This window comes from Biomphalaria glabrata, chromosome 1 (genome assembly GCF_947242115.1).
Source record: "Biomphalaria glabrata chromosome 1, xgBioGlab47.1, whole genome shotgun sequence".
Taxonomy (NCBI): domain Eukaryota; kingdom Metazoa; phylum Mollusca; class Gastropoda; family Planorbidae; genus Biomphalaria; species Biomphalaria glabrata.
The window spans coordinates 20,493,385-20,518,161 of NC_074711.1; the positions used below are offsets into that span (position 1 = coordinate 20,493,385).

General features: G+C 31.1%; 1 protein-coding gene across 7 annotated transcripts; it reads right to left on the reverse strand.

Moving 5' to 3' along the window:
• Nucleotides 1-732: 732 nt before the first annotated feature.
• Nucleotides 733-24,726, reverse strand: LOC106073857 (tyrosine-protein phosphatase non-receptor type 9-like). Of its 7 annotated transcripts, XM_013234536.2 has the most exons (14): nt 24,349-24,373; nt 19,009-19,032; nt 12,470-12,491; nt 11,853-11,996; nt 11,009-11,098; nt 10,680-10,804; nt 10,083-10,188; nt 9,211-9,321; nt 7,607-8,265; nt 6,183-6,343; nt 5,992-6,070; nt 5,450-5,600; nt 4,530-4,734; nt 733-4,108 (listed from the first exon to the last, which is right to left on the reverse strand). In XM_013234536.2, exons 4-14 carry the CDS (start codon nt 11,904-11,906, stop codon nt 3,882-3,884), a joined length of 1,968 nt encoding a protein of 655 aa, XP_013089990.2. In that variant the 5' UTR covers nt 11,907-11,996; nt 12,470-12,491; nt 19,009-19,032; nt 24,349-24,373; the 3' UTR covers nt 733-3,881. The 7 variants fall into 7 exon arrangements, with proteins under 7 accessions (XP_013089990.2, XP_013089968.2, XP_013089975.2 ...); XM_013234514.2 differs by lacking the exons at nt 12,470-12,491; nt 19,009-19,032 and adding an exon at nt 24,622-24,726 and having other exon boundaries at nt 24,349-24,395; XM_013234521.2 differs by lacking the exon at nt 19,009-19,032 and having other exon boundaries at nt 24,349-24,398.
• Between the last annotated feature and the right edge of the window lie 51 nt (nt 24,727-24,777).

Sequence of the window (24,777 nt, forward strand, 5' to 3'; positions counted from 1 at the left end):
GTGGTCGACGTAACAGAGGCGCCCCACGGAAACGCCTCAAAGACCAGCTTAGGCGTAAACTTTCCTTGGCTGACATAGAAGAGAGCACCTGGTTGCATGCGGCCTCAGAACGAGACAGCTGGAGGTCACTCACGAAGGCCGCGGGATACACATTTGAGATTAAAAGAAAATCTGCTGCCGATGACAAATGCAGACGGCGAAAAGAAAATCTAAATCGACCACCTGCGGACAATTGTTATGCTTGCCCTGGATGTGGCAAAATATGTAGGTCACAGCTGGGACTGCGCAGCCACGGGAAATACTGCATTCCTCACTAATCTTCGGACTCGAAGACTAGCCTTATTATTATGTTTTTGTTTTTTTTTTAATAGCTAGCACTGACTAGTGTGACACTTAAAGGATAAACTTTGACTAAATTAAAACAGCAGCAAGATTACTTTAGATACATACAGGGATTTCTATGACTCCATTAGTCACAGAATTTTATTGCACACACACACACACACTCCATAGATACACATTGCAATGACTCATTTGATATCTAGAGAGACACAATTTCTAAATACCCACACATTGCAATGACTCATTTGATATCTAGAGAGACACAATTTCTAAATACATGTCTGAATGGTTCCTTGTACACTATTACACCATCAATTGGGCTCTAACAACCCAAAGGAGCAGAGCATTTGTTCAATGCACACAAAGGTTATTAACAACTAACTTTGGCTGTGAGGTGTATACAACTGACATTTATTGTTTCTTAGAAGTCATCACTAACTTAACAACACAATAAGGTAGCGTAGAAATAGTTCAGTCATTACATGCTAGATCAACACATTTATGTACAACAACAAACTAATACAATACATCTTTAGCTAAGCTACAGTCTACAATGAGTTCCATCCAACCAATTCAGAGTCGTACCACACATTCTCTTTAACTCAACTTGCCTCGACACTTGAAGCTAAGTTCACTAGTCAGTGCTCAATCCACAATTCAATCAGCATTGCCAGAGTTTTGCTAGAAAAGTAACTAAAGACAAGCAGCTAGTGGCTATGTGTACAAACAGTACAAAAGTCTTTAAGTCTTTACTTAGATGAATATATTGTGTGGAAACAAGTGGAAAAAACAATAACGTTTTGCCATTTGTTGAAAATAAATAATACAGTCACAAGAATACAATTTGTAGCCCACATTGTAAGTTGGGGGTGATTTAGTTCCATTCTCAGTAGACACAAGAAAATTATCAAGGCTGGCTTGTCTCCATATATCAGGTTACAGTCCAACTTTACTGCAACATTTTTGAACTATCAACAAAACAAAATTTTGAAAAATGAAAAAACATCAGAAGACAACAATAACTTTGCCCTCTGTTTTATAACCCATAGCAATAGAAATCAAGACACCCCAAGGGTCTACTTTACAACGCTTGTCAGTGCCTGTAGCCTGACATTGACTTGCTTCAATTTGTGGAGAAAATGTTTTTATTACTCTAGCCATGTCTACTTTCAATGTTTTTTTTTTTTTTATTTCAAGTGTTCCAGTGAATGAAGTGATATTTAATAGGCAAAAATCAGACTTTTCAAATTGGGAAAAGATTCTGTATCTGATAAAAAATGAGATAAAATTGCAGGTTACAAAGTTTCTTTCTTTATTAACTTGTCAAAGCGAAGTCTTAGAAACTGTTAATAATGAAGACAAAGTTAAATGGCATCCAGTGTGATTTAGGCTTGAGAACAAAATTCCATGAAGCATTTTGACAACTATTTTTCTAGGAGATTCCTTCATGTCTAGCAGCACTGAAAAGAAAACTTTCTTCATTGGGGTAGAAAAACTTATGGCCTCATTTGAAACTCTAAGAGACATTTACCTAAAGTTAGGGATTTGAAAACTTGTTCAGAGAAAACTTACAAGTCAATAGTTGATCAGGTGTAAGGTTTGGGTTATCACTACAGTGTATCAGTGTAATAATATAAATATATGAAAATTATTATGATCTAAAAATACAAAGTGAATATTTTTTTGTGAAGTCCAGAAAAAGAAAAGCTCAAATTAATATTACATGAGTTATCCCCTCTGATGTTACCACATTAAATCACTTCAGATGGAAGTGTGGTGCTTTTTTTTTTTTTTTTTTTTTAAATAAACAAAATTTTGTGGTCACCAGAATTCAACATTCAACTAACTAGAATTGTGCTCTATAAAGAGCCTCAGATCATGTGAAGAAAGGTTACGCCCCTATAGAACAGAGACGAGATCTATTGTGATTTATGATGATAGATTAGACAGTTAGCCTTGAGAGAGCTGATACAGTTTTACAAAAATGAAAATCCATTGAACATTTTAAATACAAATTTAGAAATAGAACATTGTAACAATTTCCTTTATAAATATATACATATATATAACAAACAGAAAATAAACAATATCAACAATAAAAAACTGAATGCAGAAAAGAAAATGGTCAATAATATAAATAAATAAAATAAATAAGGTTATACAAAATTTAGATTTGATGTATTGAATTTTATATTGATGACACACTTTTAACTATGTAGGGGAGGTATTAATGAGGGATTTCTGTACAACATATTTATACAGATGAAATAACAGAACAGATGACAATAGAGGTTGCTGACAAAAAAATGAAAAAAAAAAAAATGAAAGTAGTTCACAAATAGTCTTGTTTGGTGTTGTTTTATTTTATATGTTATGGTAAACATTCAAATGTGTTATCAAAACATTTGTAAGCATTTTTGTACAAAACCAGCACACAAAAATACATCAATTTACTAGTGTAGAAATAAGACTATTTGATGTTATCTTTTTCAATAGAAGATTCTGAAAAAAAATTAACAAAAATAACAAATATTTCTTTCTATTAGAAAGTATATGGAACACTTGATTATATTTAAACAATTACTAGAATTTGTAATATACAATTTTTTTTTTTTAAAAGTCATCTACTCAAAAAATATTTAAAACAAGTCAATGATAAACAAAAATTAATTTTGAAACCAGATGGACACATATTTGTGAAGACATGGCATGCTTTCAATCTTGATTTTTTCACATGCTTTTATTGTCAAGCATGCAAGTGACCTAATAATTCATAACTCAGCGAAAGACATCAAATCCTGAGAAAGCAGACAGATAAAGAATGCATGTGTCTCTTACAATCAGGCTATTTAAGAAGAATCACAAAGACAAAGCTCTAGTATGTTTCAAAGTTTGTCAGACACTTAATCAAAACATTTTCTTCTCAAAGGGTATTAAGGAAACCTTGGTCAAGACATAAAAACAGCAAATGAAGACTGAAAGTTCTACATGGTGTGTTTTTGTTTTCTGTGGAACTAAGGTGAACATCAACAAATAAAACAGGACATAATGAAATGAAACTATTTACATGCAGGAACAAAGGAACTCACCAAGACAAGAACAGAACAAGACTAGCACATTGTAACGTCTGTGTGGTTTATTGCACATTATTACAAATCTACATGGTATAATCACTAACAGAACTGAAAGGTGATGTTCCTCAAAAAAACAAAAACTAAACATTTAAAGGAACAAAACCTATAAAGAAAGAAGAAGAAAATAATGTGAGTTTTCTCAAATCCATGAGCTTTATATCAAATCTAATAAACCAAACAAAGATATAACTAAAGTTAAAGTTAAAACCAGGAAAGAAATATTACAAGTAGAACCTAGTGTTTCAGATATCATTAGAAAGTTTATGATAGATCAATTTAGAGCTTTAACTTTTTTTTTCACTATATATTTATATATATCTGAAGGCTACAAGGTTACTCCAAGTGTGGCTTCACTTCTTGCAGATGTAATCTTCCTCTATGAAAGTAGGCCTACTAATGATTTATCTAATCACTATCGCTATCACTTCCATCCAGGGAAATCGATTCCAGGCTGTTGATGAGACCTTGACGCTGGGCGTGTTCAATTATAACTTGGTGACAGAACACATACTGGTCTGGCATCTGTATGGAGAAAGCTCTTTGGGACCGAATCCTCCTGACTGTCTCTTTTACGTCTACAGTGCCTACATGCTCAAGACGGCGCAAACAAATATCCACAGTGATAAACGTACCTAGAGAGAACAGTTTCAGAATTTACTTAATGATAGAAAAAATATAAATAATAGACAACGTCCACAGTGTTTAACATTTCAACTCAGCAGCTCATGGCTTTAATTTAGTAGCAAGAGCCAAATTACCTTTTGCTTTAAGCTTTTTTTAAATTATCAAAACATTTTATCAAACCATTACAAGTTGAGATTTTTCTAAATGTTTAGTCTAAAGTACTTTTTAAAAACTTTAAAATAATAAATAGATTGAATCTTTAAATCTAGAAAATTAAACTGAACAGCTGACAATTAATATGTAAGTTTGAAGCTAAGATTATATTACATACTTTTTAAAAAATACTATTATTCATGAAATCATTCCTGACTTGTTTTATATAATATCTTACAAATAAAGATTGAAACTTTTTGACCACTTGAAACTAACCTGTGCGGCCGATCCCTGCACTACAGTGTACCACTATTGGGGGCCCAAGGGGATGACCTGTCCAAGCAGAGCCCATTTCTTTGGTGGCTGTCTCTTGGGCACTGCGTACTCTGAATAGAAAGTCTAAAAATGGAGCTGCAGGTGGTACTCCATAGTCTGGCCAGCTGGTGAACTGCAGATGCAACACCTGGAAAGATTCTCCTGTCTAACAAACAGAAAACAACACAAGTTAATTCATTTTGGAAATAGGAATATATGGGCATTGGTCAGGGTCAGAATAATATATATATACACACATGCAATACAGCAACATTGGCTGCTTCTATCTTAAGATCAAGATTTATTCTGATGCACTGTTTCATTGTATGAATTCTGCCTTGAAATGTGCCCATAGGTTTTGTAATGACTTCATCTAGTTACTTGTGATGTGAATGTAATGAAAACCTACTTGAAAAAAAAAAAAAAAAAACATTTTGGCTACTCCATTAAAATTAGTATTTTCTCCATAGTGACATACCACAATTCTGTTGATGTCCATCTGCATGAACAAAACAGGCCCACAAGTGTTTTGCTTCACATGATCCTCTTACAAGACCATGCCTAACAGAGTTGTGCTTGTCTCAATAGTCCAATACATTTTATTATCTGCTTTTGCCCCCACTTCATTTAAAGCCAAAAAAAGCAGGAATACATTATATGCTTACACTGGGAAAGCCCTATAAGCTGCTGGCTAAAGGATCATTTGAGAAAGCAGCCAAAACTCTACCATGTTATCATTAAATATAGAAAAAAAGAAGTTGAAGCTAATATATTAATTTGCTTCATTTATTTATTCCCCATTGTGTTAAAATAGTAATTAAGAAGCTATCCCTAAAACTTTAAAATATCTCAACAGTAAATAACAATGAACATTGACCTACATTGATATTATGCAGCACCAGTACACTTTCAGTGAAATCATCATTCTCTGTGACACCTTGGTTATAGACTATGAACTCTTCAAACTGTTCATCTGTATCCTCTTCACTTGGCCAGTACTGGCCACACTTCATTCTAGACCTTTCTACAGTTCTAAATAGCAAAAGTACATAATAATCATAAACTGAACATGAACAAAAAAAAAATGGCTATGCCTATGTTGTGAGATAATAGGCAACTAGACTGGGCACTTCAAACTTTCTCATGAAAATATCTTTTTTATTTTAACAATTATTTGTATGGAATGGATAAAGAAAGGGCTTGCAACTAAATTTTTGTTTCTTTAAATTACATTTGAAAAAAAATATGAATAAGATAAGAACCTAACAGGATATTTTTTTATTTCAAAACTCCTTTCAAAACCTTTGGGTTAAGCAGTACATTTTTAACTTCAAACAATCCTGCCAACACTATAATTATTTAACATTAAACATTGTTAAGTACAAGTATTTATTCAAATTGCTAACTTTTACTCCTAATTTACCTTGTTGTCATGACAATAATCCTACACTGATTGTGCCATACCATTCTCCAGAAATCTACAAATGTTTTAGGGAGTGGACCTGCAAAATATTGTTGTATTTTTATTTCTATGCTGACAGCAGAAATTCTAAAAGCAAATTTTTTGTTTTCAATAATAAATGTTAGACTCAAATAAAAAAAAATTGTTTCAACCTTGAGTTGAGATGAAAGCATTTTTCTGCATATAGCCATCAACATAGTTTGCATTGATGTAGTCAGACGAAGGGTCATCTTCGCAGACGGGCAAGACAACTCGGCTGTGATCATAGCAGAGTACATCTGTATATCTGTTCTTGGGCACATTGGCTTTGATTCTGTTAACAAGGAAAAAAAAAATGATTCAAGAGACCAAACACTTTTTTTTGACAGCATACAATCACAGCAGCCAATTTGGACATACAAAGTGCCAATAAAAATTAAAAAAAACAACAACAATAAAAAAAAAACATCCAAGTAGCAGTCACAGGGGAAAAATAAAAAAGATCCACAGATCCAGTGATAGTTTTTACTTTATAGCAAAGAATTATTGGATCATTGTGTTGCCAGGTCTTTGGTTAGTATTTCTGGTCCATTACACCAATGAATTCAGCAAACTGTAATAATAAATGGCCCGGCATCAACACAAATAACAATAAATAGGGGTATTCTTCACAGAACAGTCTTAGGTCCACTACTGTTACCAATTTCTTAAATGATTTATCTAATTGCATTAGACTATTTGCAGATGATTGCATAGTATATAGAACATTAAAAACAACACGAGACACTGGAATTTTACAAAGACAAATTGAATATTTACAGAAATGGGAATCAAATTGGAGCATGCCCTTTCAACCATAAATATCTAAAATATTATGAGTAACAAAAACTGCTTAATTATAAATCTTTTTCAAGATAAACCAGTTACTCAGACTAAAAACTCAAAATACATACTCATATAAGTGAAAAATTATCATGGAATCCCCATATTGATGACATTTTTTAGAAATCAAACAGAACCTTAGCCTTTATTAAAAGAAATTTGTACAAGTCAAACAAGAACATAAAATTAAAATGCTATTTAACCTTAATTAGACCAATATTAGAATATGCCTCTTTTTGTTTGGGACACCTTAGCTTAAGAAAACTTAAAGAAACTAGAGAAACTAGAACAGAGATGCAAACTAGAGATTTATATAAAAAAATATTCACATTAAAGTAATACCATTAGTTAAATCACTAAACTTTGAGACACTAGGCATGACATAAGACTGACCAAAAAAAAAAAAGAGTAAAGTAGCAATAACACACAACATACTGAACCATAATCTGAACATAACAAAACTATTAAATACAGTGCTGCCTAAGCAATGAAAGAATGTATTGTTCATCTAAGTCTCAAATGCTAGAAATCAGTAAAATATATTGTACAATTCAGAAATAAAAATGTATTCTTCTGTAAAATAATTCCATTTTCTTGGAGTAAAGGTAGTTTCAGTAAAAAATGCAATTACCGGTATTTCAGTAAAATAAATGTGTAAAATCAATGTATTTTACTGTTTAAAACAATAAACATCAAAATCTAATTTAAAAATTACTTAGAATTGTTGAATGTTCCTGTAGGTGGTTCCATCTTAATAGAAGCATATTCTGCAAAAAGTCCTTTTCTTTTCAAAGAGTTGATCTTTGATAGAAGTTGCTGTACATCTGTCCCAGGACTATCAGGCATGTGTATAGAGTCATCTAGAATATTGGAGCCTGAAGAGGGTGGTCGTTTCTTGCAAGGCATTCCATCTGTTGCTGATTCGCTCACAGCAGACAGATCAGAACTGCGTTTTCTGGATTCTGAAGTCTTTCGCTTTCTATTAATATCTTTATCCTCTTGACTCATGATTGATTGAAAGTTTTCCTCTGAAGCTTTGTGATCCATTGCATCAAACTCTTCTTCTTTTTCTTTCTCCCTGTCTTCGTTTGTGTGCTTTTCATTAACAGTATCTTTTGAGCTCTCAGAGTCAAAGTCACTCATGTGGTTATCATTGTCATTGGATAAACTCCGAGAGATAGACCGCTGAGAAAGGTACGAGCCTGTGACACAGGATGTGAAGTAGGTATTGAGGTCAGGTTGCTGGTTAGTGGAACAGAGGTAGCACATCTGCAGCCAGACCTTGTGGCATGGTTCCTGAGATCCTCCTAGCTGGATTGGAAGAGTTTCTTTAGGGATGTAAACATTCAATTCAGATGCACTGATAATAAAAACCTGAAATTAGTTAATAAACCATAATTTCAAATGTTATCAGCTTAAAATGGATACATGAAATTTTTTTCTTTAATTACATCAGGATCAGAATCAAGAAATTTCAGATAGTGATAAAAGAAAAGAATTGTGTGAATTAAAATTTTTTTTGCTTGCCAGAACTAAAGAGAAAATTCTAAGAGCATCAGTCCACAGCTTTGAAGCTTGTCAACAAAAAACTAGAAGATAAACCTAAAATTGGAACATATGTCCACATTGTCACAAAGACTGTCTTTTGAAATGCTTAACATTAAGAAGAGGTGTATCTAAGGAGTTTGGTGACATTATCTATTATCTTTTATGGAAGGAAGAAAATGACATTAATGGACATTAAATCAAACTTTTTGTCAAGAAAAGACAAATTTCTCATAAAATAGTCCAAAATAGTAGCATGCAATACTATCACTAGGCAGATATCATCAGACACTTTACTTTTTTTTTTTTTTTATTAAATGTTTAAATCTAGGATTATGTTTTATTTGAAATTTTAATTAAAACAATATCTACAAATTTTGTAAAAGCCTTATGCTAATAACTGTAAAAAAAAAACCCTTTCATCTTCATAATGTGCCAGGGGAATGGTTTTACGATGCCTGCAACAAAGATTCTACACTCCTTGCAGTTACAAGTTATACTCATTAGCACATAAAAAAAAACTTTCTTTACTTTACAGAATTAAGAAGCTGTTCCTTTTACCAGCCAAAATGTAGCATTACAAACCTTTGTTTCCATACAATAAGATAAGGAAAAGGATGAGACAAATGTTTTATTTCATTTGACTCTAAAGAATTGTAATGGTAACATATGTACCAAAAATTCTTTTAATAAGAAAATCATACAAAATACAATAGATTAACAGCTCAATAACATAATAGCTAACCCAATAATTGCCCATCCATAAAGACTTACCCTTTTCCTTAATTTTTCTTGGACAAAAAGACGTAAAATTTTAAATGGCGCCTTAAACCATAAGGGTGCAGTAACAATAAGGACACGCTTCAATCTAGCTGGATAAGCACCCTGCAAGAAAAAAAAAGTACAACTGTAATATTTAAGTCCAACTTCAAAAGCCTTTTTCAAGATGTTTAAATAAATTGCCTTAGAACGTCTCTCTCCAAACATCAAAGCATTGCGAATTAAATCCCATGCATAATGACTATCAGATACACTGACCTCAATTTTAATCAGCCACCCATTTATAAATACCAGTATATAACACTCAAACTAAATATATTAACAGTGCATAAAATCTTATTTTTTGCATAGCTGGCTTGACTTAGTTAAATAAAACAATAAAAAAAAAAAAGACTGCTTGGGTGGAGATTAACTATACACTGTTTAACATTTAACCAACTGGTAATTGTCAGAAGTTTTTTGCTTGGCTGGTCATTTTGTGTTCAAATCTATTAGCCCAGTAAAACATAATGATAGGGTTATTTGAAAAGTATATTTGACTGAAATAAGTACTGGGGGATATTCTCAAAAATGGGAAAGAGTTCTACATGAAATAAAAAGAAACCTCATAATAGGCTGTAAGGAACAGAGACTTGTCAAACTTTGTTCAACTCTTTTTAAGGAAAATTGTATTAGCATGTATTAGAATACACACTTATGGAGAGTTTAAAAAACCAGAAAACATAAATCTCTTTTGTGTATCAAAATTAAAAGCAAAAACATTCAAAATGTAAAGTCAAGATTTACACATCTAAAAGACATGTCTTAGACTATGATTTGCAACATAATACAAAAAAGTAGAAATGAAAAAAAAAAGTGAAACTTACTTTTAGCAAATTTAGAATTTTAATGCTGAGATCATAATCAAAATTAGCATATTTAGACTCTGTCATATCATAGATAAAAACTAACCCATTGCGTTGTGTTTCCACACTGAAAAAAAAAAAAAAGCTTGTCAAAAGATTGGTATCTAAATGTCAAAATATCGCTCAAAGCTTTATCATAAATAATGGAAGAAAAACTCCCTTGCAATGATTGAGATATGTTTTGTAAAATGGTATTCTAGATGTGAAAAATTTACTAAGAACAGGCACTGATGCTTTCAGAATGTTAACAAAAGAGTACAAATCCATTATAACATGCTGAATATTAGAAACTCTCTTTACATATAAAAATTTTAAAAAATGTTCTTAAGCTAGCAATAATTATAAAATAATACTATAATTGTTTGAATGCCATTTTGTATTCTAAAATGTTTGTGTGCAGCACTGAGAGACCATTTGAATACAAAATAAATGTAATGATTGAAATTCTTTGCTTAAAAATCCACAATGAAACAAGTAAAAAAAAAATCACTTTCTTAATGTCAGAAGTCTGCATGTGTAACTAGAGATATGCAAACTTCCTAGAATGAGATTCTTTACCTTTCTAAAGCTGCGTCCAGCTGGTATATTAATGACTTAAGGACAACCTGGTGTGTTGTCTGTGGTGGGTAGTGCAAACGGGCTGAAAATAAAGCTACAGCAGCTCCAGTGTTGTCTCTACCTGGCTGAGAAAATAAGATCAGTTTAAATCAGAATGTGGGTGTACCTTGTGTAGATATTAGCTATTACTCTTTTGAACTGGGAAAACAAGACTAGCTTAAATTCTAATAAATCTTGTATTTATGTATCAGCTGTACATTTTCTAAATTTGATCTCACTAAACGTAAACCTAAAGCTTCACAACGCTAATGTATTAATTAGACACATACTAATATTGTAAATTTCTCAGTGGCTAACTCTCGCTGAAGATATCTGTCGTTTGGATCAATGGTATGTAAATCTTCTTTGTGACGTGTTGACTGAAAGGAAAAAAAAATGCAAGTAGTAGTTTTGGAACAAAACGTCTGCTGAAGAACAAAACATAGCACAGAGTCTGAGGTTCAAAGAGCCAGAGTAAGTATAAAAAAATAGTTAAGTATTTAAAACCACCTTTGACAATTCAGACCTAGCACATCCAAGGTGCCTCTCAGTTTTTGGTCAGAGCTGAGAATGAAATGGCATGGGCATTTGTAGCTTAAGGTCAATAATTCCAAATTTGTCACTTAAGGTGAAAATTACAAGCATCACAAAATTGAACAAAGAATAGGGAATATGTTACTACATACGTATTCATTGTCCAAAATGTCCCAACTTCATTAAGTTTCTTTAAAACTAAGGGGAAACACCATTTTCTATTTTGTTCATTGCACATATAACATAAGGTGGGAAGTCATTTGTCTATGTTGGTGGCTTTCAGACACATTACCTCATGGGAATGAAACAAATCTATGGCTCTTTCAGACACATTACCTCATGTGAATTAAACAAATCTATGGCTCTTTCAGACACATTACCTCATGGGAATGAAACAAATCTATGTCTCTTTCAGACACATTACCTCATGTGAATTAAACAAATCTATGGCTCTTTCAGACACATTACCTCATGGGAATGAAACAAATCTATGGCTCTTTCAGACACATTACCTCATGTGAATTAAACAAATCTATGGCTCTTTCAGACACATTACCTCATGTGAATTAAACAAATCTATGGCTCTTTCAGACACATTACCTCATGTGAATTAAACAAATCTATGGCTCTTTTCAAATCAAACTTTTTGGCCATAAGAAACTTGCAGCCTGTGCTCCATGATACTGGTGATCTTTGGCGTCTCTCTTGTGTTACATTGATTTCTTCTAAGAATTCTTGAATGACCTAGTTTTAAAGAGTTCAAAAGAAGTCTAATGTTTAAAAAAAACATATCCACAAAACTAATAGCTTCTGAAATAAACTTAGTAACATAAAGTGTTTCCATATCTGAACTTTTAAAAGCTAAGCATTTAAAATGTATTCAAAATATACAATTTTCTTTTAAAGGAAAAGGTTTAAGAAGTATTATAGTTTATACAACATAATTATTTATTGAAAACAAAATAAATAATAATTTTTTTATAGCTTATATTAAAATGGATAAAAAAAATTACCCATAAAATAAGCATTTACAAAATAGTTGTCCATTATCAAAAAAAAAAAGACAATAAAACAATAAACATTTCTGAAACAATGTTGGCATTCTGACTCAGTGCCATATTTTTTAAACCAAAAAGTGAAAAAAACAAAAAAAAGACAAAAAAAACAACAACAAACAAACAACTAAACTAAATATTCAAAGTAGATCAAAATAAAACCTTTTCGAAGTTCCATCATAAACTGAAATGCACAATTTAAAAGTTCTATACCTTCTTAGATTTGTGTATATTGACTAGTAATTATTCTAGATTAGTTAATTTTAATTTATATTCGTCAATCCAATTATAAAGTGAAATGCTAAAACTTTGCTTGCAAATAATATATAAAAATAACAGATCAGATTATTTCAATTGTATTAGTAGTTATATATTGAAGGTTTGTAAATTTTTTAAAATCAGCCAACTTTGCTCATTTGTTGTTTAAATATCAAATTTGTAAATCTGAGTAAATCATTGACCTTATTTAAAATAAAGAAGAATAACAAGAGGCTAGCTACATTTTAAAAAAGCTGCTTTAAAAAAAGGATCTGTTTCTTTATCCCATCACTACTGTCCTATTACTATCACATCTATGTAAAACAGTGTGTTAAAATTAATGACATATTGTAATTTTTCATGGTTAGATTTGTCTCCAAACCTAAATGATTTTTAAGTCGATTTTATTCACACCAATCAGAAGGCAACAAAAGATAGGGTGATATTAAAACAAAATTCAAATCTTAAAACTTAAGTTAGGTCAATTGAAAATCATGATTCCAAAATCTCTTTACATAAGATAAAATGTTCAAATTTTAGCCAAACAAATCACAACAGGAAACAAACAGCTCATCAGTTGTTTTTTTCTCAATCACTATTTTACATTACTCTTCTTTTACCCCAAATTAAATTGACATCAGTTCACAAGAGGCACTGAAAAATCTTTAGGAATACTTTAATAAACATACCACTTTTTATGTTGACTTATGAACTATTATTAAATTGTTTGAAAAAAATAAGGTAAAGATGCTATGTAAGTAACCTTAAAAAAAAACAACAGAAATTAAATCAATTAAAAGCAAAGAATGGATATGTCTGCATGGTTGTAGCAAAATAATGTAGGTCTCAGCTGGTCAAGTATATTCATGAGAAATACTACACTCTTTCTAAATCTCTGGTCCAACACAAACATTATAAATTTAATGGTCTTCATTTCTTCTCCATTTCTTTCTTTTCTCTCTATATTTTGTCTAAGGCTTATAACTATACTTACTTTTTTAATTTTAGATCTAAATGAAATTCTTTTAAAGTACATTCATCCTATCAATATTTAACTAACAATTTACAGCTTACAATGCAACTTAGATGTGTAAAAAAAAAGACATTTTTATAAAACTAGAATTTTTTCATACATCAGATAAAAAAAAAAAAAAAAGAATTCCTACCAATCTATGAGAAACATAATCCATAATAAAGCCTTAAAACTAGTTGAGATCTATTACTTATAGGTTACAACAAATTTTTAGTCACTAGTTATGCAAACAATTCTTAAGAATTTTAGCATTCCAGATTCATCTGGTTCAAAGCACACTTAGAAAAAGAAAGTGATTCATAGCATCCAATTATAGAAATGTTACTACTTGTCTTCTAGACAGAGTGAGGAAGTTTAATATGAGTTAGGAAATCACTGACAGCATTTTCTGTAACTCAGCCAGAAGTAAGTTTTTATTTTTAGCTTTGTTGAATAGCACTTTGAGGGGCATTATATATATATATATATATATATATATATATATATATATATATATATATATATATATTTTAAAGAAAAAAAGTTCCCCTTTCCCCTTCTGTGGCCAGCGGTTAATGTCGTGGTCAGCATAACAACCAACAGCCTTTACTTTTCCCCAAATGGTCCATTACACCTGGGTGGACTCAGAGGCACCCTAAAGATCCCAAAATTAAAAATCCCAGTCTTCACCAGGATTTGAACCTGGGAGCTCCAGTTTGGAAATCAAGCATTTTAACATTCAACCACCGTACCTCCATATATGCTTTTGTGAGTGTGTGCACCCTCAAAGATAACAAAATAACTACACAACCATGGGATTTCAGTTCCAGTTCTACTAAAGGCTGCAGGGCATATTTTAGGCAATTGTACCACAAGCCAGCCAGAAAAAGAGCTGATAAAAGTTGGAGGTCCACTAAAGTTTTAGACTGAAAAACCTGAACAAAATCTAACTTTCTATTGCATACATAATATGTTAGCTACATAAAATCCTGATTGACCTTTTGCTACATGGGGAAGTCCCTAGCTCCACGAAACACAGTATATTGAACTTTTTAAATAACTCTATGAAAAATGCTTAGAAAGATATAATATCACTTGATCTTGACCAGTAAGCTAAAAAATTTCATTGTGAAGATAGTGGAAAAACACAAGTTAATCAATTAATCATTTTGAGGTCTAAATATTTGGCACAATTCATGAGGCTCATTAAGCCAATGGCACTTGAGGAAAAGATAAAATGTTGAAAGACCTTGTCTCCAAATAAAAGTACTTCAATTGTCAAGACATAGAATTTTACAATCAACTGTGAGCTATGCTAGAAATAACAAAATCTGTTTAAAAAAGCTACAACAATGTGTTTTCTAATGGAAATTTTAGCTATCAGGTTTATCTAATTAACTTTAAAGTCCAACCCAGATATAGTCAAAATACACAGCCTCACGTACAGCATTTTTTTCCCACTTAGTACTATTAAAATAAAATGTGGGTCATATTTGCCTGTATGATGAACTAATGTAAAAAGTTGCTTCTCCTTAGCAATACATGATTTACTTGGTATTGTTATTTTACAGCCTATGATTTACTGACATGTTAAATCAAATCAAATACACCGCAAGCTTAGTCTTTTACTGTTTAAAATATTTGTCCAGCTATGGATGTGCAGGTATTAGGTAACTTTATATTATTTTTTAATGAAGTAAAGACAGAAGACGTGTTGGGAAATATAAATGATAAATTTAAAAGTCTACATTTAGAGGATGAGGTAGAAGAAACTTTTTTTCTTCTTTACTTTATAAACAGATTTGTTTTTATTACCCTTTCACTTGTTTCATGATAAAAATTAAAACAATTGATTTTGTATGTGTTGAAAGGTTAGGGCTGCCTGGTTGTGCAGTCTGCATGCAGGACTGTTGTTTGGTTATCTCAATGGTCCTGTGTTTATACCCTGCCCACTACCATCCCCAGTCATCCTGCAAGAGGTTTGGACTAGGAAATAGATTATCATCAACTCTGAAGTAACACCCGAAACATGAAAAACAGAACAAGAAAAAAACTACCAAAAAAAAATAATTTTGAATAATGAGTAGCTTTCTACTTATGTTTAATATGAATGACTTTGAACTTCTGTTGCTGTGACCTTTGGAGAGTTTAACATGTTTCTGCATCTTTAATTTCCCATTATAGACTAGACAAAACTAAACAAGATTTTAATCATAATAATCTTTATTATCATGAGGATAATTTGTCAAACAATTGTGTATCACCCAATTGTAAGACATATTTTCTCAAGGATGATAAAGATTGTTACTATTACTATTAAAAATATGATGTACTGTATTAAAATAATATGCATTGCTTTTAAAGAATTATTTGAGAATCTGAACCTTGGACTTAATATAGAGATGCACAAATGTATTTTTAATCTTAAAATAACCTATTGTTCATTTTGTAATTATTTTTCTTTCCATTTAATAAATATCTTTTTTTTTTTTTTTTTTTTTTTTTTTACAACCGGTCATTTCACTGCCAGTCACTACATCACCCATCATTTCATCTCTGGTCACTTCATCCCTGGTCATTTCATCTCCAGTTTAAATATTTTTTCTTAGTCATTTGCAATGGTACATTAAGGCTTTAACTTTAAGCACACATTTCATCTAATATATAAATACATTTATTTATAATGCTTGGTGATATTTTATCTCCTGGCTGTCATCTTTCACTTTATATTTGTCAAACATTTTTTCTTGAATATGGGCGCGTCATTTTTAAGCTTAAGATAACGTTTTATATATTCCTAAAAACGCTGACTTCATCCATCCTCTGAAGTCGATTTATATCTCCTATATAATCTTGTTTTAATCCCCTTATAAACGTTAAAGTACCTAAGATCAATAGCCGTAGCTATATTACTTATTTACATTAACACACAAATACAATTTTTATATTAGATATCTATAGATGTTGAATATTTAAATTTTATTGACAATAAATTTTATTTTTTAATGTTACACTTTTTGTCATGAAAATAAAAATAAATATTTTAAATATTGCTCTTCTTCTTCTTCTTCGTTCTCATTGTTATTGCTGATTTCATAATTTTTAGAATTATTTGTGGGATATAAAGATCAGAGGATGAAATGATCAGGGGGGTGAAATGACCAGGGATGAAGAGACTGGGGACATAGTGACCAGGGATCCTTTGTCTTATGTAGGTCCAGTCATTCTATAGAATGCCTAGGCAAAGTAGGATATGCCTGGACTTCACATTTTGCTGGTGTATTGCAATGTCTTTTTGTATAAATGTACTGATATACAGGTATCTTACTATGTCAGGTATAAATGGAATAATCAATCTGATTGGTTTTTCTTCCCCTTAACTAGAAAAAACAAAAAAACAACATGGATGTCTATTTCATTACATTAACAAATTGTATTTACATTTTCATGATGAACATTAGATCAATTTATTAAATGTGTCTGTGCTAAAAAAAGATGTTTTTTTTTATTCTTGCAGGAAAAATTCTCAGAAAAACAAAAGCACAGAATCAAAAACAAATGCCCTAACAAGCTTATCATTATCCCCCTTGATTAATTTTTTTTTCTAGTAATATACTCAATACACGAAGACACCAACATTAATGAATGAAATATGAAAATAGAAGAGAGAGAAGGACTAACAGCAGCAACAATTTCAAATTTGAAACTGTACACAAGGAACGCAAAAGAACATTCCAAGGATACACCAGAAACTACAGGAATAATACTTTACAAATAAGCTAAATAGGAATCATGAATCATTTATAGTTACATGAATAAGAACAGCAGATGAAAACGTATCAAAGATAAACCTTTTATTAAAATACACTGCAAACACAACTATACCGGAAAAGGGAAAAAGACTGTGCAAATGATAGCATAAATGAACACTGTGAAATAATGAAAGATTTGGTTAACTGAAAAGCAGAAGAGATGGATAGATTTAATGAAGCAAATTAGTAGGATTATGGTATGCTATCAATGCAGGCATCATATAGTAGTAAGCTTGGATAATGGCCTGCTGAGATCCAGAAACAGCAGGTAGAAAGTCAATGAGGTCTAAGATAGTGTATTCTCAAAGAAAGTCAAATGGTGTCAGTGAAGAATGTGCTTGAAAATCAAAGGTAAAAAAAGAAAGTACTTCTATCACATTTTATATACATTTGATTTCTCTACTGCACATCTCAATACTACTATAGCATGCTCAGTATGTTCTTTTCTCATCCTATTTTGGCTTATTTAAGGAAGACCATCCACACACCATCTGTTTTATGCCTAAAGGAAAATAATCCATTTACTGAAGGCCCAAATTTAATGCCTTCTCCCTCTCACACACTACATTTATTTAGGCATTGTTTTCTCTGAAAATAAAATACAAAGAATAAATAGAAAGCTTCCAGTTTTTTTTAGAATTATTGTATTCAGGCTGCAAATCTGTCAAAACTGCTCAATAGAAAGCACATAAGAGGTAAAAGGAGCTTGTGTATGAAATTTGAAGCATATATTCGTGTGACAGTTGCTGAGATCCTTGACTCGTAAATGAATGAATCAATCAATGATTGATATTTTAAAAATATCAAATAGATTTCATTAACTCTTTCTCTCCGTAACTATTTTCCACGTTTCGAAGGAATTCTTCATTTTGCTCATTACTATTTCACTCCCCTTTTATGATTAAGCTTTACTAGCTTTGTTGTTTATTATCAGAAAATGTTGTATTTGGTATATAATCAAAGGAAAATGCATGCTCTTTTTATATAACACAAAGTCAAGTTTATAAAATTAAACATTAATTTATTTTAATGAGGTCAAAATCAACGATGGTATTGTCGATTAGGAGAGAAAGAGTTAAAGACTTTTTTTTAAAGTAAGTTGATATTTTTATATTTGTTCATGTATTTTTATTTCTCTTAAATTCACCTTCTGAGACCCAATAAAGTTGTGACCTTATAGTGATCAAATATTTTAACTTGTTAAAAAAAAGGATAAAACAATAAAATAAGTAGAATCAACTATATATATATATATATATGCCCAAATCAACTTTATGAATGAAATGCTAAACATGTTCAAACACCTGCTACATATTTCAAAGCAAAGTTATTTCAAGGAAAACTTGTAAATAATAAGACAAAATACTGAACAAGGGAAATGAAAATCCATTAAAAAATATTTGGAGACATTAGTTGGTAGTGATCCTCAAATTTGGAAAGCTTGGGATGAAATAGAGCGGCATTACTAGAATTTTTTTTCCAACATCATTGCATAAAGCCGTTATTTTCTGGTTAGTTGTATGGCATATTTAACAGAATAATAGCTTGCCTCCCTTGGTTCCCATTGTGCTAAAAAAAAACTTGTCAGTAGGAGGTAAGACAAATAAAGCTTTACTTACTAAGTATTCTGCTCAGACCTCATTCTACAGTAACATGAAGCAAATACAAAAATGTTATTTAATTAATAAGTTAAAAAGATTTTTGTGTTACTTTTGGAAGTTATGAAGTTGGGCAACTAGTGAAAATAGTGTCCATTAAAAATAAAAAAAAAAAAACAATTTAAAATTGGCTTAGAAACTAACTTTTTAAAATATATTATTACTGGTCATAGTTAATACTAATTATATTGTATTTGTAGAAAAATAAACTTTAGTTTCAGCATCTCTGGTACTAAAATAAATGTTGGAAGGTTACATGTCTTTTGTAGCTTTTTATTGTTTATTTGTTCAAATACAACTTTAAAGAAGAGAAAAATTGTTGTGATAGATATATATATATATATAATAATATTATTATTATTATAGCTTTTATATAGCGCTACTTTCATGCTTATAGCATGCTCAGAGCGCTTTTGGTCCATCTCATTTGTGGACCAGTGGGGGGGAGGGGGTATCTAGGAGTTGGTTTTCCGTGCTGCCTTTAGGCGCTCAGTAAACATAACTCTGCCCGAGTCGGGTGTCGAACCTCGAGCCCCCTTCTAGGTAGCCAAGCCAAGTTCAAGCGCACTTGGCCTCTCGACCAACATATCAAAAAAAAAAAAGAAGCATGACCAGAATAAAACATTGCAAGTGAAATTTAAGCATTGTGGGTAGCTGCCTGGTCAAGTGGCATGCACTCTCGAGTGTTCTATCATTACTCTTGGGTTTAGACCATTGCCCACAGCAAACACCCAGGATATAATTATAACTATTAACTCTTTCTCTCATAATTGATAATACCAACATCGATTTGACCCCATTAAATTAAATTAATGTTTGGTTTTATGAACATTAATTTGCCTTGTGTAAAAAAAGAGCATGCAATCCTCTTAATTCTATACCAAATATTATATTTTCTCAAAACAAACAAAAATGTTATTAAGTTTAATCCAAACAGGATAGTGAAAATACAAATGAGCAAAATGAGTAATTCCATTGGGACGTGGAAAATAATTATGGAGAGAAAGAGTTGAAAATCTAGGCTTAAAATCACAACGTAAGCAATCTTTGATAAGATGATAAGTTGATATCTTCTAGACTTAGATTCATAAAGACTCTAGTGACTGTGACTTAATTCTAGACTCCCTAGAATACTCCTCTGGAGTACATCTAGGTCCTAGATATCTAGACAAGATTTTAAATGTATCATATATAATAATTCTACTGAAATATTAAAAAAATAATTATTTATATATTTATTATAATAATCATGTGTAGAGAGATGATCCTCCTCAGACTTAGTTGAGTCTATCAACACACTCACACAACACTTACAGAATTTACATTAGATTGATTAGATCTAGTTACAGTTACACTTACAATGTTAGTTTAGACACTACAATACAGTACAGATTAGTTAGTACAGTGACACTGAGTGAGAACGAAGAAGAAGTGACACTGAGTTAAAGTCAGGACTCAGTGTAGTCTAAATGATAATTAGATTTAGATAAGAACTCTACTACTACATCTAGATCTAGAAATAGAATATACTCAAGTCAAGACTGGTCACTAGATCTAGTAACTCTAGTCTCTACACTACACTACTAGAATCTACAGTGTCAGTGACTTAGATCTAGCTAGACTAGATGACAGATCTAGATTCTAGATCTAGTCGACTTAGACTAAGACTTAGAAACACTATTTAATCTACAGTTTAAAGGGAAGCTGGTGGGTTTTTTTTTAATTCAAATTAAATTGACATATATTTAAATTCTGCATAAAAAGGAGTATTACATCTAAATGGTAAACATTTTACCATTTAATAATTAAATTCTTGGAAACATTTACATTGATTTAATAAATTAGACAGTAAATTCTTGACATCTCAAAAAAAAAAAAAAAAAAAAGTTTTTTTGAGATTTTGTTTTGGGGCATACGCCACTTCCCTAAAAAATACTGAAAGCGAATTAGATCTAACCAACCGTATTGCTTCATTTTTACAGTGGCAGTTAGGCTTAGTGGTGACAGCCTAGTCCATAGCCATGTTAGTCACTGGTACAGTAATATAGAGATCTAAAAGCATTATAATAAATGATAACCAAATCAAGAAAATAAAATTATCCACACCCCTTCTGTCCCAAAAAGTAAATAGATCGTGTCGGATTGATTGACACAAACTGGTCAGTTTAAGGCTATATGTAGTTGGTCATGACTACACTACATGCAATCTTTAGCGTTTTATTGTCATATTAAGTGATCAGACGAGAAAATGTACACACTGAAATAGTTAGTCAAGCATGTAGATCTTTTCTTTACACATATATATATTTTTTTTAGAAGATGTCTATCTAACTGCATAGACCAAGATCTTTTTCTTTTACAAGAAAGTAAACTTTACTGTACATGGTTTTCTGTTATACAGTAAGTCAATACAATTTTTAAAAAAATGAAGGTAGACACTTTTCTGAAGATTTTAAAAGATGGGGGGAAAAATAAACATGTATATATATATAGAGAGAGAAATACTCCCTTTTTTACAAATTACAAAGTAACACAAATCTTTCATAGATATGTGGGTCCGAAATGTATAAATATAATAGATACCATCATACCAGATGGTACTACTGGATCTAGGTCTACTCTACAATCATTTAGATCTCAAAGCAATATAATTTAAATAAGTAACTCTAGGGAAAAAAACATTTTCATCCACACTCCTCCCTGTTGAAAAAGTAAATGGGCTGGGAGTCTGACTAATGTTAACAACCTAACCACATACAGATCTCTGAAGGCTACACATTTGGATCATTTGGGCTATTCAGATGTCACATATATAGAAACCCAGTAAAAATCTGACAGTTTTGGATGCATAGAAAAATCATGTAAACAACAAGAGAAACATCAATTACTATTGTTATTGAAAATAAAAAGAATAATATTTTAAGAATATATTGTTATATATTATATTCCTTATTTTTAATTGTAAACACATTTTTTATATATATTAGTTCTAGAATAGATCTAGGTCTACTCTATATCGAAAGTTGTCTAAACTAAAACCATATAGACTATAGTTATAGATCTAGCAGAATCTAGCTAGATCTATAGTAATTTCCCTTTAACTTTAATACTTAAATTTACAGTGACAGTCACTTAGACTCTTAGTATCACTTAGACTTAGGACTTAGTGTTACTTACACTACAGTTCACTTTATTTAATCACTTACACTTAACAACACTACACTATAAGTAGTATGATAAAATCTAAAACTAAGTCTAAGTCACTCTGTCATCTACAAGACTAAACTATTAGCTTCAAATTACTTTTATATAATATTTTTAGTTATGTGACTAGAGACTAGAACTCTACTAGACTCTAGCTAGTCACTCTAGTCAAACTCTAGTGTCTCTAGTAGATTAGAATCTAAGTCTCAAGATAAAGTAAAGGCACATTCCTCGTTCCGTATTCTAGATTCTCTGTCAAATTTATACAAATGCTCCTTCTTCCCTAGTGCTATTAGAGCATGGAATGGGTTGCCTGAGCTAGCCAGGAAAACCACTGACCAGTGACTTGGCAGAATTTATGTCATTGGTTAATATGCATGACTAAATGGACATAATCAACTTCTTTTTTTAAGTAACGTATGTAGTCTGTATAATATAAGATTTAATAAGATAAGATTCTAGATCTAGTCACTCTATATATCTACTACTCATGGTATGATCTAGTTAATCTAGACTTAGACTAGATCTAGAGTAGTTTTTATGATATTTGGACAGCGCATTGTTTGACAATAGTTTGACATAGAAAAGAAAATGAAGTATCATCAAAATCTTCTTTAGTTTAAGGAGAATAAGGATGACTACTTATATTTGTACCCCTAACCAGTTAATAAATTATATTTAAGGTCAAAGAGGTCATGTGTTTTCATTTAATTCAGACAATTTTGACCCACATTATTTGATTCCGGACACCATATTTTATTTCAGACAGTCTCTATATTTAGGCATCAATAAACTTAGATTCTAATTCTATATTAACATTAACTAAATTTTAAGATCCCCAGGCATAGTCCCTCACATGAAATCATTAAGATGTTTTCAAATTATGCATAAATATGAATAAAAAAATTAAAAATATGAACACACTTATTCTACCAAAATTAGTTCACTGGGATAGTGACTTCTACACAGACGTTTAGACTTATTTTATGTTTGCATGATTAGACGTGTGTTGAATTTTGTGTTTTTTGTTTATTAATTTAATACATTTCTAATACAGATGATCTTTTGTAGTATCCGGTTAGCTAGGATCTGAGCCATTCTTGCCTAAATAGCTGAATCCTTTATATTCTCTAACTCTATATAAATATAGATCTATCTAGTAGGTTCAACTTCATTCAATGTACCAAGCTCACTCTTAACATTTATTCTCTATAAAAAAAACAACAACAAACAAACAAATATAATAGATCTATAAGATCATTAACACTGATGTCCAAAACTGGCTGTCTGAAATAAATTTTGGTAAGAAAATCTTAATTTAATTCAAACACCCTATTAATTAATTTTTTTTTATGGAATCAAACAACTTGGTTTATGAATCAAATAAAACAGTTCCAAAAACAGAATAAATATTGACAGGCTAATTAGCATAGACTTAGCCATAGCCAATAAAAAAATATAAAGTTAAAGAGGTAAAGTCATCTGGGTAACATAGGAAAAAACAACAACCTGACTTACACATTTGAAATTCTTTTTTCTTACATAAAAAGTCAGCTAAATCCAGTAAATGGAAGGAAATTGGGTCAGAATCATAGGAAAATGGACTTAGCACATTTAAACACAATTTAGTGACATTAATTTATACTACAGCACGCTAGTTTCATATTAAATATCAAAATTTATAAAGATTTAATGACCACAAAAACAGTGAGTGTCTGAATTCATGTAATGTCCGGATTAAATAAACTACTCTAGAAGTTAACAAGTTAATTTAGTTACACTCACAGTACCGGGTACAGTACTCACACACACTGACACTGTCAGTGTGTCACTCAAGACAAGTCACTGACACTGATCACTGACTGTTACAAGTGTTAGTGTCCTGTGAGTTGTGAGTAGTGTCACTGTGACTGACGAGTGTCAACACTGACTGTAGAGTAGAGTAACTCAAGATAAGGATTAGAACTCTTTCAGTGTTTTCAAAGGCTATAGATCTAGATCTAAAAAGAATCTGAATGTTTAATGTAATTTTCTAAAATATTAACAGCAATAGATCAATTATTACATACTGTAACATATATACTAGAGTCTAGATACCTTTTCTTCCTGTTCTGTTAAATCAGTAGCCATATTTCTTGAACTTCCTGTTACCCCAAAAAAAAAAGTTAAGTCGTAAGGAGGTCCAGTCTAGCTGATCTCGATGTGATGAATAAAAAATCTCTAAATCTAATAAAGCAAAAAAATCACAGACATAGATCTATATAATATATAATATAACAATACAAGTAGAATGACTTCTTTTAAAATACTAGATCTAGATTAATAAGAACATTCAACTGCGTTGATTTATTTACGACTTTTTGTTTTTACCATAACATGTGACGTCACTGTTTATTAACGCCATATTTAGACTGATCCTCACAAAGACTGAAATTGTTTATTTTTTTTCTGTCACACTTTTTTGATCACTTCTTCTGGATCTCTTGTGGAAGACTGAAGCATCTATTTCGTTTACATTAACAGTAA

Bases quoted from the DNA above. Each gene is read 5' to 3' on its own strand.
- LOC106073857 (XM_013234514.2), bottom strand. From the start codon at position 24,655: ATGGCGTTAATAAACAGTGACGTCACATGTTATG. The intron at 11,997-24,348 runs GTATCTAGACTC...CTTTAAAACTAG, and splicing joins TAACAGAACAGGAAGAAAAG to GTCATTCAAGAATTCTTAGA. The intron at 11,099-11,852 runs GTAATGTGTCTG...TTTTCCTTTCAG, and splicing joins ATTTGTTTAATTCACATGAG to TCAACACGTCACAAAGAAGA.